At 46.7% G+C, this 15,871-nt stretch overlaps 1 protein-coding gene across 2 annotated transcripts in view; it reads left to right on the top strand.

The window, feature by feature from the left end:
• Positions 1-15,487, top strand: part of Cfdp1 (craniofacial development protein 1) — a 97,501-nt gene extending 82,014 nt beyond the window's left edge. Inside the window, exons 7-8 of one of the 2 annotated variants that reach the window (XM_028892750.2) lie at positions 11,048-11,180; positions 13,316-15,487. In XM_028892750.2, coding sequence (XP_028748583.1) covers positions 11,048-11,138 — 91 coding nt within the window. In that variant the 3' untranslated portion in view covers positions 11,139-11,180; positions 13,316-15,487. Of the gene's footprint in view, positions 1-11,047; positions 11,362-13,315 lie in introns of those variants that run through there. The other variant, XM_028892749.2, reaches the window with a different exon arrangement.
• Positions 15,488-15,871: the final 384 nt, after the last annotated feature.

The raw sequence follows: 15,871 nt of genomic DNA, 5'->3' as shown, positions 1-15,871 counted from the left end.
TAATGGAGTGCTTTGGTTATTGTGGAAGCTCTGTTAAGATGAGGCAGATCCCATCTGTGAGATGCCACTGGGTGAAGATGGGGGCCGGGAGTGAGGAGCAGTGTTCCCCTGGACTGAGTTTGCTGAATTAAAGCTCAGTGAACTGTAAGTCTCCTGGTTTATTCACAAGGCTGGGTCTGGCTTATGGCAGCTGGCTTGTCCTAATCTAAATCATTTGGTCTTCTGAGAATTGGGCTAGTTCAAGTGCTTCAAAAGCAAAGGAAGCCAGCCCAGTGCCAGGATACTGTCACATTGTCATGAATGGTTTGGTATTATTTTTTTCGACCAGGGTACTATAGTCCAGGGCATAGTCTGACCGTTTTCTACAGCCTGTATGATATATGCAAGGCCATTGCTGTACCGTTTCCTGTTCACTCTGGAGTAAACCAAAAATGACCTTTTCCTTGTTAGTGTTTATTTTGTTTTCCCTGTGGGAGTGTTGAGAAAGGATCTCACTCTGTAACCTAGTATAGCCTCACACTCATGGCAATCCTTCTGCCTCAGTCCTCCAAGTTTGGGATCACAGGCAAGAGCCACCACACCCAGCTTTCCCGTAAGTAGAAAGAAATGGGGCTCACTTAGTGCTTAGGGAGTGCAAGAGAAACCTAAGGAACACAGACACATGGCTTCAGTCCATATTCCTCACTCCTAAGGTATTGAGCGGCCATTTACACAGTCTGGGCTTCCCATCAACCCTGCCCCTCACCAGGAAGATCCTCTCTCTCAGCATGGCAGTCATCTCAGCTCCTTTACCAGTAAAATCGGGATAATCTTACACCTGCATTCAGCTGAAAGCAGAATGTTTGTGTCACTTACACGAATGTTATGTGTATAAAGTGCTTTGAAGAGAGCTGCCGTGAAGAGCCTTCAGCAGCTCAGGAATTGAAGAGCAGCCATGAATCAGCAGATTCATCACTCAATTTGACTTTTCTATCTGAGGCAGTAAAAGTTAAAATTCTCTGAGGCCATCGAGCAGAGCAAAACCTAACTATCGGGGGCTGGTGAAAAAGGGAGACACACACATACATCACCTTCAGGATCTTTCTATCATCTCCTCCTCATCTCTTTATTTTCTTACCTCTATCCAGATGTGTCCCTTCTGGTTTTTTATTTTTTCCCTTACAGCTTATTTACCCCAGCAGAATCTTTCAAACAATATGAAAGTTACAATGTGGTTACATAATATTTTTAAGCGAATGATTACAATGAATTACACGTTGTTTTTTACTTGTATTTCCCTTATGATTAAACATTTTATGTATTACAGGTGAAAAACAAATTCTCCCCAAGAACCCACATACATTCATGACTAAGCAACTTGTTATAGATTAATAGAGTGTAAGCAAGCAAGGTATTTTTCTCAGCTAGTTCTTTTACTGGCAGGCTGCATTTTGTGGTTACAAAGAAAGGATCAATTACTTTATTATTTATTATTTAAAGGGTAATCTTATTAAAAAATCTTAAAAGAATCATACATCTAAACTTTTACATATGTAAGACAATCAGTCAGCTCTACTCTAAATCCTTGGGTGCATACCCACTCATCCACAGTTTTTATGTCAGGAAGCTGAGGGCAGAAATGGGTACAAGGAATTAATCATCACCTTTGATCACCAACCCATCCGAGCAAGGAAGGTATGTCAGCCAGCAGTGGCCAGGCAGTCATTGTTTTGTTCCCTGACATCAGTGAGTCCTCACTCACCCATTGAATGTGTGCCTTTCTGAACTTTATTGTTCCCTGAGATTTTCTACCTCAAAGCTGTTAACAAAAACATCTTAACCGAGGGTTGGGGATTTAGCTCAGTGGTAGAGCGCTTGCCCTGGGTTTGGTCCTCAGCTCCAGGGGAAAAAAAAACAAAACATCTTAACCTAACCTTAAGTCATTTTTAAAAGCTTTGTTTTGGCTATGATGCACACCGAAACCCATAAACACCTTTCCCAATATCAAAAAGAGCTTGAGCTAACTCCTGGGACTCGATTGTTTTCCTTAATCATTAATCTAAACAGCCCTTCAAGAAAAACTTGTAAGACCTAGCTGTGTGACACTTCCTTGTTCTTATTTTCTATTCTCCGTAGCCCTCACTTTATCAGGGGCAGGGGCAACACTTTAAACAGTACAGCTTAAGAGGAAATCATCCTCATAATAATCCACAGGTAAAAATGCCCAGTAGAGTAGGATATTTCCATGAGATAATCACACTACATCAAAGGCAGGGAGGATTCCCCTAACACACAATCACTCCATGCCAGATACCAGAGAAAGATGGCAGTGGCAAACGTGTAAAGGCTCAGCAGTAGCAAGAGACGAAGGCCCTTGCCTATCCGAGAGTCACCCCCAGTGACTTGCATTCTGGTGGGCCAATCTCCTGGAGTCAATTGCCACCTGCTGCTTCTCTGACATGGCCATTCATCACATGATGGCCTATATAAGTACATGTCATTCAGGTTATTAGTTAGCCTAAATTAGCCTTTATTCCCAGTACTTGGGGGGTAGGGTGTCTTAGTTAGGGTTTTCTATTGCTATGAAGAGACACTGACCATAGCAACGCTTATAAAAGAAAATATTAATTGAGGCTAGCTTACAGTATCATCATGGTGGGTGACAGTGACAGCATGTAGGCAGACATAGTGCTGGAGAAGAAGCTGAGAGGTCTACATCTTGATCTGCAAGAGCACAAGCAACTGTGTGTCAGAGTGGGTATAGCTTGAGCATATATGAGACCTCAAAGCCTGCCCCCCCCAACCCCAGTGACACATTTCCTCCAACAATACCATACCTCCTAATAATATCATTCTCTATATGAGGGACATTTTCTTTCAACCATCAACAGGAAGAGATAGGTTTCTGTGAGTTTGAGGCCAGCCTGGTCTACACAGTGAGTTCCAGGCCAGCCAATAAATAAATAAAATGTACCCTAAATTATAATTAAAAACAAGTAGGGGCATTGTATTTCTTTTTCTTAAGATAGGACTTCACTGTGTAGCCTAAGCCAGCTGCACAATCCTCCTGCCTCAGCCTCCTTAGTGCTAAGTGAGATTATAGGCATGCATACTACACCCAGCTCTGGGAGTAATATTTCAAAATAAGACCTTAACATTATTTGAACCAAACTGGGAGAATTTTTGTTTCTATTGTTTGTTTGTTTTGTTTCTTTTACAATTATTATGGAGAGGTGGATACATGGTGGGTTTCAGGTCTCTCCTTTAATGGTGGGTCTCAGGGATTGAACTTAGATCGTCAGGCTTGGCAGCAAGCACCTTTACACACTGAGCCATTTCACTGGCCCTGGAGGTATTTCAAAATGTCTTAACATTTAAATCAATCTGGAAGCTATCCCATATGTTTTAAAATTTTTAAAAAAGATTATAAGCATGCTTAACCACCAGATCCAAGTCAGTGTAGCCAAGCTATTCAGCAGAAGTGCTAGAGTGTGCTACACTGGATTGCCTCTCTGAGTGTTGATTATGTGGGTTGAACAACATTCACTATGTTCAAGCAGATAGAGATCTTATAGAAGTAAGGAGCGATGCTGTTAGAGATAAGGGAGTGTTAATAAAATACAGAGTGGAAAAAATACACAGAGTGGAAGAGAAAACAAGACTTAAAAAGACACCTACCCAGTAAGGTGGTGGTGGCACACATGTGGGGAGTCAGAGAGGGGCAGATCTCTGAGTTCAAGGCCAGCCTGGTCTGTAGAGCAAGTTCCAGGAGAGGCAGGACTATACACAGAGAAACCTGTCTCAAAAAAACAAAAACGACAAAAAAAAAAAAAAAAAAAAAAAAAAGACACCTACCCAATGGCTAGAGAGATGGCTAAGAGCACTGGCTGCTCTTTTAGAAATCTGGTTCAATTCCCAGCTCCCATGTGGCAACTTTCAGCCCTTTATAACTCCAGTCCCAGGGGATCTAATGTCTCTTCTGGCCTCCATTGGCATCAGGCACAGATACATATTTAGGCAAAAACAGTTACATGCATAAAATAATAAAGAAATTGGAGATGTCTACCTAGTGAGGACTTTTCAGAAAATGGGAAATGGTATAACTAAGATGGGGATGTAGCTCATCTGTAGAGCACTGGCCTAGTTTGCATGAAGCTCTGGGTTCAATCCCAGCACCACATAAACTGGGCTTGGTACTGCAAGCCTGTAATCCCAACACTTGGAGGTAGAGGCAGGAGGATCAGAAGTTCAAGATTATCCTTGGCTACATAGGAAGTTTTAGAGCAGCCTGTGAACGGCCAGACAAATAGAATAGAAAGCATATAGGATGATAGGTTTAGAGGTTTTGTTTTAAGATTTGTTTTATTTTAATTATGAGTATGTGTGTCTTTGGGTATGTGCACATGCTTCAGATACCCTGGAAATTGAATTACAAGCAGTTATGAGCCACCTGTGTAGATAGGAACAGAATTGGGTCCTCAGCAATAGCAATACTGGCTGAGCCATCTCTGTAGCCCTTAGAATGGTAGATTTAAGACTACATTTATCCTCGGGAGGCAGAAGCGGATCTCTGTGCATTCGAGGCCAGCCTGGTCTCCAAAGCGAGTTCCAGGAAAGGCGCAAAGCTACACAGAGAAACCCTGTCTCGGAAAAAAAAAAAAAAAAAAAAAAAAAGACTACATTTATCAGTATTTTTATTGAATGTAAATAAACAAAATGTTCCAGTTAAAAGTCAGAAATTAGCTGGGCAGTGGTGGCGCACGCCTTTAATCCCAGCACTCAGGAGGCAGAGGCAGGTGGATCTCCGTGAGTTAAAGGCCAACCTGGGCTACAGAGTGAGATCCAGAACAGGCACCAAAACTACATAGAGAAACCCTGTCTCGAACCCCCCCCCCCCCCAAAAAAAAGGTCAGAAATTAACAGGCTAAATTTTTAAAAAATCAAAGCACAATTTGCTGTTTTAAAAAGATTGGTGTAAAATGTGGGATGAGGAAATGTTGAGAGGAAAGAAGATGAATTATGTAGTACTAGCTAAAGGAAAACTGATACAATGACATTCATATTAGACAAAGTAGACCTTAAGACCAGAACATTACCAGTGATAAAGAGGGTAGTCTCTTCATGTGACAGACATCTGAGAGAACGGTTAAATTGGAAAGCACCACTTACTGTGATCTGCTCAGGCTTCGTATAGTCATTCTCTGTAGTTCAGCAGTTCACTCTGAGCTTTATTCCCAGCAGAAATGCAGGTATGTACTGACAATATGCACAACATACAAAAACAAGAAATAACCCAACGGTCTGTCACTAGTGTGACAGTTAAGTCAAATATATCCGGTCTGCACAGTGGGCTGCTGTCCAGCAATGGGTGTGAACATAAGCGAGTCACAGAAGCATCGAAGCGTAAAGGAGGAAGAGAGGCTTCGGCTCTACTTAAATGAAGGTCAGAGCAGGCAAAACTAGCACATCAGCTTCAAAAGAATACACAGAATAGAGTTCTGTTTATGTCAGAGTCAGAAATGGCCATAGCAACAACTGGAGGTCAATGCAGACATCAAAAAAAAAAAAAAAGACAATAGGACTGGAGATGGCTTAAAGTGCCTGCTGCTCTTCCCGAGGACCAGAGTTCAGTTCCTAACACACAGCGGGCGGCTTACAACCACCTGGGACACCAGCTCCAGAGAATCGGATGCCTTCTTCTGGCCTCCGTAGCACCTGGTCTCACCACACATACACACAAGGACACATAAATTAAAAATAAATCTTGCCAAACATGGTGCTGCACACCTTTTTTGTTTTTGTGTTTCCAGACAGGGTTTCTCTGTTTAGTCCTTGCTGTCCTGGACCTCACTCTGTAGACCAGGCTGGCTTCGAACTCACAGAGATCCACCTGCCTCTGCCTCCCGAGTGCTGGGATTAAAGGTGTCACCACCACCACCACCACCCCTGTCGTGATGCACACCTTTAATCCTAGCGCTCTCGTTCAGTCCCTGTCTCCAGGTTCCTGCCATGGCTGCCCTCCATAATGGTCTATAACTCGTAAGCCAGATGAACCTGCGCTTCTCCGAGTTGGTTTTGGTTGTGTTTCCTTACAGCGACAGAGAGCTAGCTAACGAGGACAGGCACTAATTCCAGCTTAGTCATCTGTACAGTGGAAGCCTTTCCGAGGCCTCTCCCGTGTTGGGGTAATGAAGCAAAACAGGCAAAATGCTGGCCTCCCCGCAGGCTTCTGCTTGCATTCTTTTCTCCCACTTGCATTAACTGACCACCCCCAGACTCAGACCTCACTGGAAAGCTGGATGCTTTATCCATTGAAGTCCTGGCCAGCTATTTAGGAATATTTTCCATGGTGATGGGGTAGAGCTTGGGAGGCATCTCTCCAAGTCTCCCAGGCTGGCTTTTCTGCCTTCCCAAGCAAACACTGGTTCTAAGACTTAGCCACCATTTTCTGCCAGTGACCCAGAACAGAAGGGCCTTTCCACCCCCCTGTCCACTTCTCCCGCTGCTTACTGCAGCCCAGCCCCGGTGCTCTTCCCTTTGTGAGGTCCCTCCCCTACAGGCTCTGATTTGTCAGCTCAGATGCCACTCTAGAATAGCTCCACCACCTCGGTCACATCACCCCGTTTCTCTGCTGTACTTAGTGACTGATGTTGTCATGTTTTGTTAGTGTGCAGTAAGCCCCCAGAGCAGAGGAATCCTGCCCTGTTAGGACTACCCCAGAGACATGCTGGGTCTGAGTGCTTCTGTTGCCCACCAGGAGCTGGAGTTTATCATTGCTGTGCTGTTTATGCAGCACCAGACGTGCACAGGGAGCCAGCACTTTGCACCAGTAACGGTTCCAGCCCCAGAGCGGGCTCTTACCTGTGTCTCCTGCGCATGCCCTTTTCCCCAGCAGTGGCAGGAAGCCTCCCCTGTGGTTTCAGCCACAGGATGACCACATGAAAGAGCTTTTGCAAGCCAGCACCCTCTGACCTCTTCCAGGCTGGGTTCTCTGACAGGAGGTACTGGCATCTTCCCTGATAGTGCTCCTTACTCTTCGCTACCCAGTGTCCTGAATTTCAAGATAAGTGAGGCAGAAAAGTAATGTGAGTCAAAAGGTCCCAAAGATGTCAGAGCCTATTGTGTATAACCCAGTTCTGGAAGGAAAACTGGAAAATCACCTCAGTTCTTGATGCTATTAGCGTATTTTTTTGTAATGATAATAAAGACCTGCTTGCTCTGCCAGGCACAGTGGCCCACACCTTTAATCCCAGTACTAGGGAGGCAGAGACAGGCTGATCTCCATGAGTTTGAGGCCAGCCTGGACTACAGAGTGAGTTCCAAACAGCCAGAGCTACACAGAGAAACCCAGTCTTGAATGAAGGAAGAGTAGAGTGAATGAATAAGTAAATAAATAAATCTGCTGTTGCTGCTGAAATGGGCCATAAAAGACTATAGTAGCTTGAGAGGATGACATGCTCCTTCAGGCCAGAAAAGTAGCAAGACCAAAGAAGAGTAAGAACCATAATTCCCATTGCACCTGTCAGCCAGCAGATGTGTTCTGGAACTTGGCCCAATTAAAGTGCCTGGAAACCCCTGCAGCCCAGCTGAAGTAGGCGAACCCTCAGGTGGCCTTCAAGGCAGCCCTTCCCCAAGAGCATTTCCAGTCTTGGTCTCGATTCCAAATGTCCTGGTCTGAGGCCTTGCAGATCATGGCTGTGGTTAAGTTGATGAGAAGCGAGAACCTAAACCCCAAACAGCTCGCGTAGCCGGCTCTTAATAAAGCACTTCTTGAGCTTCATTGTGTCCACAGAGAGGCATTACATTTTATTCCTGTTTTACAGAGAAGGAAAAAAAACAACAAACAAACACAAAAAACCGAAAGTTAAATACCTATACCTTTCCCAAAAGTACAGATGGTAGAGTCATTCTCGTCCACAGCACCATGTTAGCCTCTGCACGTCAGCACGCTCAGCTCTTGGATGTGAACCAAGCTGTCACAGGACCCTCGTGCAGCTGCCTGTGGCTGTGAGCAGGGGATAACATAGCCAGACCTGCCTGACGGCCTTTGTCTGGGCTGCCCTGGGGAACTGAGTCGCATCTGTGCGTGTGCCCTTGTTGCTGTCTCAGGCTTCCCTTGGCCTCAGCTTTGCCCCATTAGCATCTATTCTGCCCTTTGTCTCCAGTGGTCTCTGGGCCATCTGGAACCTGCAAGCCCTTATCCATGCTCAGTGGGCATCCCAGTGTGAGAGTCGCTTCCTTCTCCTTCCTGCTCTCCCAGCAGATTGAGAGCTCTGTCCTGAAACACCCGCACGTGACGCTGGCACAGTACCATCTCTCGCCTGTGTTCATTGCTCTTCTGCTGGCTCCTCCAAGGGGCAGTTAGCATGCCTGCTACCAAGTCCCCGGTTCCCACGTGTCTACTTCTCCAGATCCAGGATAGGCAGGGGCTGGGAACGACGGATCGCAGTAGGTGAGGCCCTCGGATTGTGTCCACACCTCCTCGCCTGGGTCCCCATTTTTTGCCTTTATCAGAGGAGCATACAGTTTGTGCCGCTGCTCTCTCTGCCAGGGAATCTGAATTTCAGATTTAACTGGGTCTCTTTTATTTTCACTTACTAAATCTGACAACTCTGACCCGAGGGACTTGTGTCAAGCCTGAGCACAGCCTTTCCGTGTGTTCCAGCTAATCTGACCTCATTGACAGTTTCGATACCACAGCCTAATTGCTGATCCAGACGAGGCGGTAGTTACTAGTTTCAGACAGCATACATCCCAACTTGGGCCATCTGCTATCCTCAAGACCCTGATGGAAGTTGGCTATCTAAAATCATAGTGACAGTATTAGCTACCAGTTTGTTGAGCTCTTGCTCCATGCTAAGTATTATTAATATACTACATTTACTTCTCAGAGCAGCCCATCTGAGTAAGGAGGCTTTATCTCCCTCTAGCTTTTCTTTTAGCAGGGGGAGGGGATGTAAGTTTTTTGGTTTGGGATTCTTTTTGTTGTTCATTAAGACAGTATTTCAGGATCCAGGGATACTGTTCAGTTGGTATAGTGTTTGCCTAGTATGTACAAAACCCTGGCATCCTATAAGACAGGCATAGTGCTTCATACCTGTAATCTTAGCAACTAGAAAGGTAAAGTCAGAAGCTTAAGGTCATCCTGGTCTATATATAGCAAGCCATCCTGAAATGCAGGAGACTCCGTCTCCAAAAAAATAAAAATGCCGGAGTGGTCTCTGGCCCAGGCTAGTGTAGAACTCACATCAGTCTTCCTGCCTCAGCCTTAGCAGTAGTGTGTGTGTCTGTGTGTCTGTGTGTCTTTGTTGTTGTCCCCTCCCCCTTTTAATATGTTAGGAAACTTGAGACTTGCTAAGTTTATATGACTTGTCCAGAGTCATACAGCCAGTGAGGGACAGGATTCAAATTCAGCTTCCACTGGCCTCAGAACCTGTATTTTCTGACTAGTCCTTGGTAGTGTGTGGAGGATTAGTAGCCACAGGCTCATCTGGCAAGCAGGTGGGCTTCGCTTCAGGATGCTGAGGGGCAGAAAACCAAGACCTGAACTCAGTGAAGAACACAGGTTCCTGGACCTGGTTACATTTCACCATGAATGTAATAACCTTGTAATGACAGATGCACATTTTCCACGGTGCAACAAAGAAAAATTAGTGCAGAGATTCAATTATGTCTCCCATTTTTAATGGCAATTTTGCTCCCTCAATAGATTAATTAGCAGCAGAGAGTTCCTCCCCTCAAGCAAATCGCAGCACACTTTATGGCAAGAAAGGGTCCATTAAAATGCAGCTGTGTCTCATTAAGCAGCCAGGCTCTCTCCGGAGCATCGTGCCTGCCAGCATAGGCTGGCCTCCCTCCCACCCTGTCTGGGAAGACTGAGGGAGACCTCGAGGGAGCCTTCTGACCTTGGCTTGAGAGCTGGAGTAGAGCTCCAGGCTTCAGGGGAGCCCTGTGTGTGACTGTGGGTGCAGAGGTGTTTGGTCTCCTTGCTAGGGGAATTCAGGAACTGGCCTCTTGATGCCACCGAAGCAGCCTGGCCCCTAACTGAGGAGAAGGTCCCTAGGGAAACAGCAGAGGAAATCAAATGGCTTTGCAAACCTTGGCTAATTGTTACCCTCAGAGCAGTCCTTGGTGGTTGGTTTTCTAGCCTATTTCTTCCATTTTCAGGTGTATTTTTTGTGTTTTGAGATACACAAAAACATAGCTTTGGCCCAGTGAGATGGCTCAGTGGTTCAAAGGCACCTGTGCCAACCTTGACAGCCCGAGTTCAGTCCCCAGGATCCCATGGTGGAAGAAGAGAAGCAGCCCTACAAGTTAGCTGTCCTCTGCCCTCCACATGTGCCTGCCTACATATACATACACACACACACACACACACACACACACACACACACACAAGCACAAAATACATCTCTTTTTTTAAAAGAATATATTTTGGCCTAGCAATGGTGGAGTGCACCTTTAATCCCAGCACTTGGAAAGCAAAAGCAGGCAGATCTGAGTTCGAGGCCAGCTAGGTCTACAAAGCAAGTTTTAGGACAGCCAGGACACAGAGAAACTGTGTCTCAAAAACCAGAGAGAGAGAGAGAGAGATCTTCCTCTTGCCTACTAACTCAACATACCACTGAAGCCAGAAAATACAGTGTCATCCTGTTGCTGTAGACAACAGTGAGGCTCAGAAAGATTCAAAACTTTGACCAGAATTGCCCAGTCAATATTTACTTTTTCCTCCTGGCTTGGTGGCACACGCCTTTAATCCCAGCACTCAGGAGGCAGAGGCAGGTGGATCTCTGTGAGTTCAAGGTCAGCCTGGTCTACAGAGTGAGATCCTGTCTCAAACAAAAAGGGGTTAGCTCATTCTTTCCACTTTAGTTTCAGTCATGTCTGAACAGAATTGTCCTTGTGTGGGTGAAAGGTTAGTGGTTTGGGTCAGTGATAGTCCAGGTGGTCATCTGGTCAACCTGGCTCTCCTGCTGGTTACTGCAGCCTGATCTTCCCCTAGGTTGGGACAGTGCAGGGGTGGACGCCATTCTGCCAGACTTTACTAACTGCTTCTGTCTTCTTCCAGGTACATTGAACGGAAAGCTTTTCTGGATCGAGTGGACCACAGGCAGTTTGAAATTGAGCGAGATCTCAGGCTGAGCAAAATGAAACCTTGACATTCTGGGGAGAATTAGTAGCAGCTTAATCCTATTGACAATGTGAGCTCTTCGTGTGTCTGTGAAATATTTCCAGTGTTCATCATGTTTCCAGCAAGGCCCTTTTTCTACATTGCAGTTTGGTTTATGTATCTTAATCTCAGCTGGTTTCATCCATTTTTCTTTTTACAATTTGTCTTTAAATAAACAAATAGAAACCCTCTGTGAGGTCGGTGAAGGTGAAGATGCCACTCCCCTTCCTTGGCTCTGCTGCGACGTCCTGCCCTGTCCGGGGTGGTGGGAGTTTTGTGAGGCCACAGGCCTTTCTCTGACATCAACCTTTCCCAGAGACCCCTGAGGGGGCTCCCTGGGCAGATGCTGAGTCCCTGGACATTTGTTCTCAATGGATTCAGCTTTTCTCTTATATGAAATTCTCATGTGTAAGGTGGGACAGTGGTATAAATTAATACTGAGTAGTTTTTTTGTTTTTTTCCTACTTCCTTTTTCTCTTTAAAAAAAAAAAAAGTCTACTTCAGATGTATTTTCTACCTCAGTGATTCTTCAGTTTTTTATTTGACAAAGGATATTCTTGCCAGTAGTGCTAGCAAACACTTAGAATCCTAGCACTTGGGAGACTGAGACAGGATTGCTACAAATTTGAGGCCAACCTGGGCTATGTATAGTTCCAGGTCAGCCTAGGCTATAGCATAAATCTTGTCTCAAAAATAGGGGGTGGGGAGTATTCTAAAGAACTATTGTCTTTATACTCCTCAGGGAAATTCCAAACCCAAACTACCTGCCTAGGAAGCATGAAAGAAGGAAATCAATAACAAACCACCCATGCTAATACAGCATTAAATCCCATCACTTGCTCCTGGGGCATGTGAATGAGGAAGACAGTAGGCTCCAAAGGCTACAGCTCTGTGACCTTGACCACAGGTCTGTTTTCTGGCTTGTGGGTGGTGTGAGTAAGAGCAGGGTCTCAGAAGGCTGAAGTGAGCTGGTGCCAGCAGGACAAGGAACACCACACCACTAGGTCACAGTGGGCTTCCCCATCCAGGCCTCGGATGTGTGGGCGGTGTTTGCAGCAACCAAATTGAATGGTGGCACCAGATGGCTGGCATCTCATTACCCAGAAAGGGAGTTTACGAGCTACATTTGAACTCATGGTCTGTTACATCCATCCGCAAAGGACTGTTCAGGTGGCAAGAGAGCATTTTAAGCTGGCATGAGAACAGATGGTCTCTACAGGTCTTGGGATGATAGAGGAAGTCTTTAACCTGAACCAGCCAGCACCCAGGACCTCCAGACCTACAAGAGACCTGTGGTGTTGTCTGGCCTGTCACTCACTGCACTGGGGTGACTACTTCTCTTGACTGTTCCTGCAGTCCTGTGTGCCCCCAGCACCCTGTCTCACAGCTTAAAAGCCTTCTCTACAGTACATGTGTGTGTTGATGAAGTGCCTCCTTGCCTAACTCTAGTACATGTGAACATACAAATGAGGGTACCGGTGTGTGTCAGGATCAGTAAGACAGTGGCCTCAAAGCAGCCCTGGGTCAGCGCACCACTCCGGCTGCAGGGGAAGCTGCAGATGGGTGCCCGTAGCATTTCCAGCCTCTGTCGCAAGGGTAGGCTGAAAGGGAGGGAACTGGGACTAGCTGGCCAGTGTGCCCGCACTACCAGCCTATGTCATGAACAGCCTTTTCTATTTATTTTTTAAAGCTGTCTGTCCCAGCAGAGTAGGGAGGTAGGAGAGCAAAGCAGATGGCCGTGTGTTGGTAGTTGCTGAGCTATTCTGAACTTGGATTTCAGTTTTTCATAAAAGCTTTTTTTTTTTTTTTTTTTTTTTTTCTGGACAGTGGTAACACACATCTTTTATCCCAGCACTATGGAAGCAGAGGCAGGTGGATCTCTGAGTTCGAAGCCAGCCTGGTCTACAGAGCAAGATCCAGGACAGGCTCCAAAGCTACACAGAGAAACCCTGTCTCAAAAAACAAAACAGACAGAAAACATTTTTCAGCATTAGCCAAGAGATTGTGTTCTGTATAGGGAAGGATTTTGAAGTGCTTCAGGCTGAGCCAGAAGAGGGTGACCTGCCTCCCAACAGCTGACTCCCAGGGCCGCAAAAGTGTAGGAGAGGGCTGCCTGTTAGGAAGGAGGTCCTCTCTGCTCACTAAGATCTGCATCTGTTTCAACAGCTCGGAAAACACACTCCGCACTTCTCACTGTGACGGCAGAGTCGAGGGCCAGGACCCACCAGCAAGCCAGGCCGCCTGAACTGGACATGGCTGTTCTCTGAACCAGTGGCTGTTTCTCATAGGCATAAACCAGACAGAGGTGCCAGGAGTCTTCAGCCCTGCTGGCCACGCCCTGTGCGCTGAATGCAATGACTGTAGCATGGAGGCAGGGAGCTACACGGGAGGACACACGTGGGACATAGGAGGCAGACATGGGCCACCCAGGAGCTTTTCCTCTTGGTCAGTATGTACTCCTGTGTGAGCCCACCAGAGTTCTTAGTGAGAATTGCTTTCTCAGTCACATTGTTAGCTGTCCTGATAGCCTGCTTCACTTTCAAAGGGTTAAGCCACCTTGACAAATGCCTGGCATTTCTCGATGGACCCTTGGTTCGGTCCCCAGCACTGACTCCCCCCACCCCAACCCCCCAAAAATCCTCTTTTCTAACAGTTTGAACCATGGTAGACACTATCTAACCCAGTTTATAAAAATGCATGAAAAAGGTATTTGATCTAGCTCCTCACATCCGTGTTTAGTGGAACCCAGCTCCCACAGAGATGGTGCCCTTTATTCAGGAATTAGGAATGGTTCAATGTTTGTGGGGACCTGTGAAGGATGAGTCAGTACTGGGGACAGTTTGGAGCCCTTTGTGGGTCTGGTGGCCCAGTGCTCTGCTGGCCCTCACCATGGGCCTATTGACTAAGGAGGTATCTAAGGGCCCTCTATGACTGATCCTGTGGAGCAGAGACTGTCTTAGGAGTTGAGTTCTCTGTCCCTGCCCCAGTCCTTTGTCTTCTCTATGTCCCAGATGGGTGTGTCAGAATTCCAGAGTATCTAGTACCTTTTAATTAGGGGGGGGGGGATTGACTGCCCTAGAGCGGTATGAGGTCAAATAATAAAACAAGCCTCTTTTTGTACTCTGCTCACCTACTTCTTGAGGAACACAGTGCTCTAATTAAGAATTGTGCACAAGGCCTCTAGGGCCTTACAGGGACACATTAAGAAGTAACCTTGAGTGTGGTGTACACTGTGAAGCTAAGGAGGAAGAAAGACACTGAGGCCTTGGCCAATATTGAGCCAGGGTCTGTCTGGCATGAGGAATGTGCCATGAGGCCACTTAGCCGAATGGCCTGCATCCCTGGAGGACCAGAGACACCTTTGGAGAGAAGTGGAGACAGGGTGCGTCCCACCGCTCAGGACTGGGAAGACTGCGGGACAGGCTGTCCGGAGACTGTGCTACCTTGTGGTTAGTGTGGCAAGGTGTCTGAACGTGTGTAGTTTGGTTGGTGTGGTCTGTCAAGGCAGGGCATGGTAGAAGGGTCTAGCATACTCCAGAAGATGCAGTATTGTGCCTTTTGGTACCAGTCCCTCATGAGAGCTAGAAGTACTTAGGTATGTTGGTAAGACATGGTTGATAGTTTGCAGCACACAGAACTGGTCACAGAAGTGATTTGAATGTGACAGTGACAGGTCAACAGACCAGAAAGCTCCTGGTATCATCAACAAATAAAACCATTTCCCAGGATCACCCACCCCAACATACATACATACACACTTGCACGCACACACCACACAGCCTCAGCACGGCCCCATTTTCCACGAGAGGAAACTTGCCTGGAGTCATCGGGGAACTGGCCAGAGCGCGCACACATCACGTGGTTTCACAGCATGCTGAACAGCCTCTCGGTGCTGTTTGGTTCCCGCAGCCATGTGAGTGTTGGGGAACTTGTGTTGGGAGAGGAGTGTCGGGACAGAGGGACACACACAGAAATGTCTGCAGTGGAGGGGACAGCATAGCAAAGTCAAGGACACACAGGCCCCCCAGCCAGGGCAGCGTCTGAGACTCTGCTGGAGGGGTAGGTGTGCCCCTGAGATCCCTCAGACATCGTTGGCCTGGACTGAAAGGATGGAGCCAGGTATCACTCACGTCGAGCTCTGTTGTGCTGAGGTAATCAGATTTGCCTTGAACATTTCCATCCTTGTACTACCGCATAGTGATGAGCTTTCTAGGTAGCAAGCTTTCTCTATGTCCCATTGAGGCTGGCAGGCATTTCAACTGATCCCCTGCCTCAATGGCTCCAGGAGCAATTCTCGGAAGAGTGGTTCAAAGTGACCAGTTTAAAAACAAAACAAAAACAGGTGGCAGTGGCACACACCTTTAATCCCAGTGCTAGGGAGGCAGAGACAGGCAGTTCTCTGTGAGTTTGAGGCTAGCCTGGTCTACAGATCGAGCTCCAGGACAGGCTCCAACACTACACAGAGAAAACCCTGTCTTGAAAAACCAAAAGAAAAGTGTCCTGTCAAGTTGCCCCCCACTCTACTTTAAAAAGCAGATTTGAGAGGCTAGAGGTGGCTTATTGGCACTTGCTGCTCTTCCAAAGACCCAGATTCATTTTCGGCACCCACATAAAAGCCGACAACCACTTGCAACTCCAGTTCCTGAGGATCCTATGCCCCCTCCTGGGCTCTGCAGGCTCCAGCCATGCCCGTGGTGCACACACATAGCATGCACTCAAAAC

Source organism: Peromyscus leucopus, chromosome 5, assembly GCF_004664715.2.
Source record: "Peromyscus leucopus breed LL Stock chromosome 5, UCI_PerLeu_2.1, whole genome shotgun sequence".
Taxonomy (NCBI): Eukaryota; Metazoa; Chordata; class Mammalia; order Rodentia; family Cricetidae; genus Peromyscus; species Peromyscus leucopus.
The sequence above is the reverse complement of the archived record's forward strand: the minus strand, read 5'-3'. Positions and strand labels throughout refer to the sequence as shown.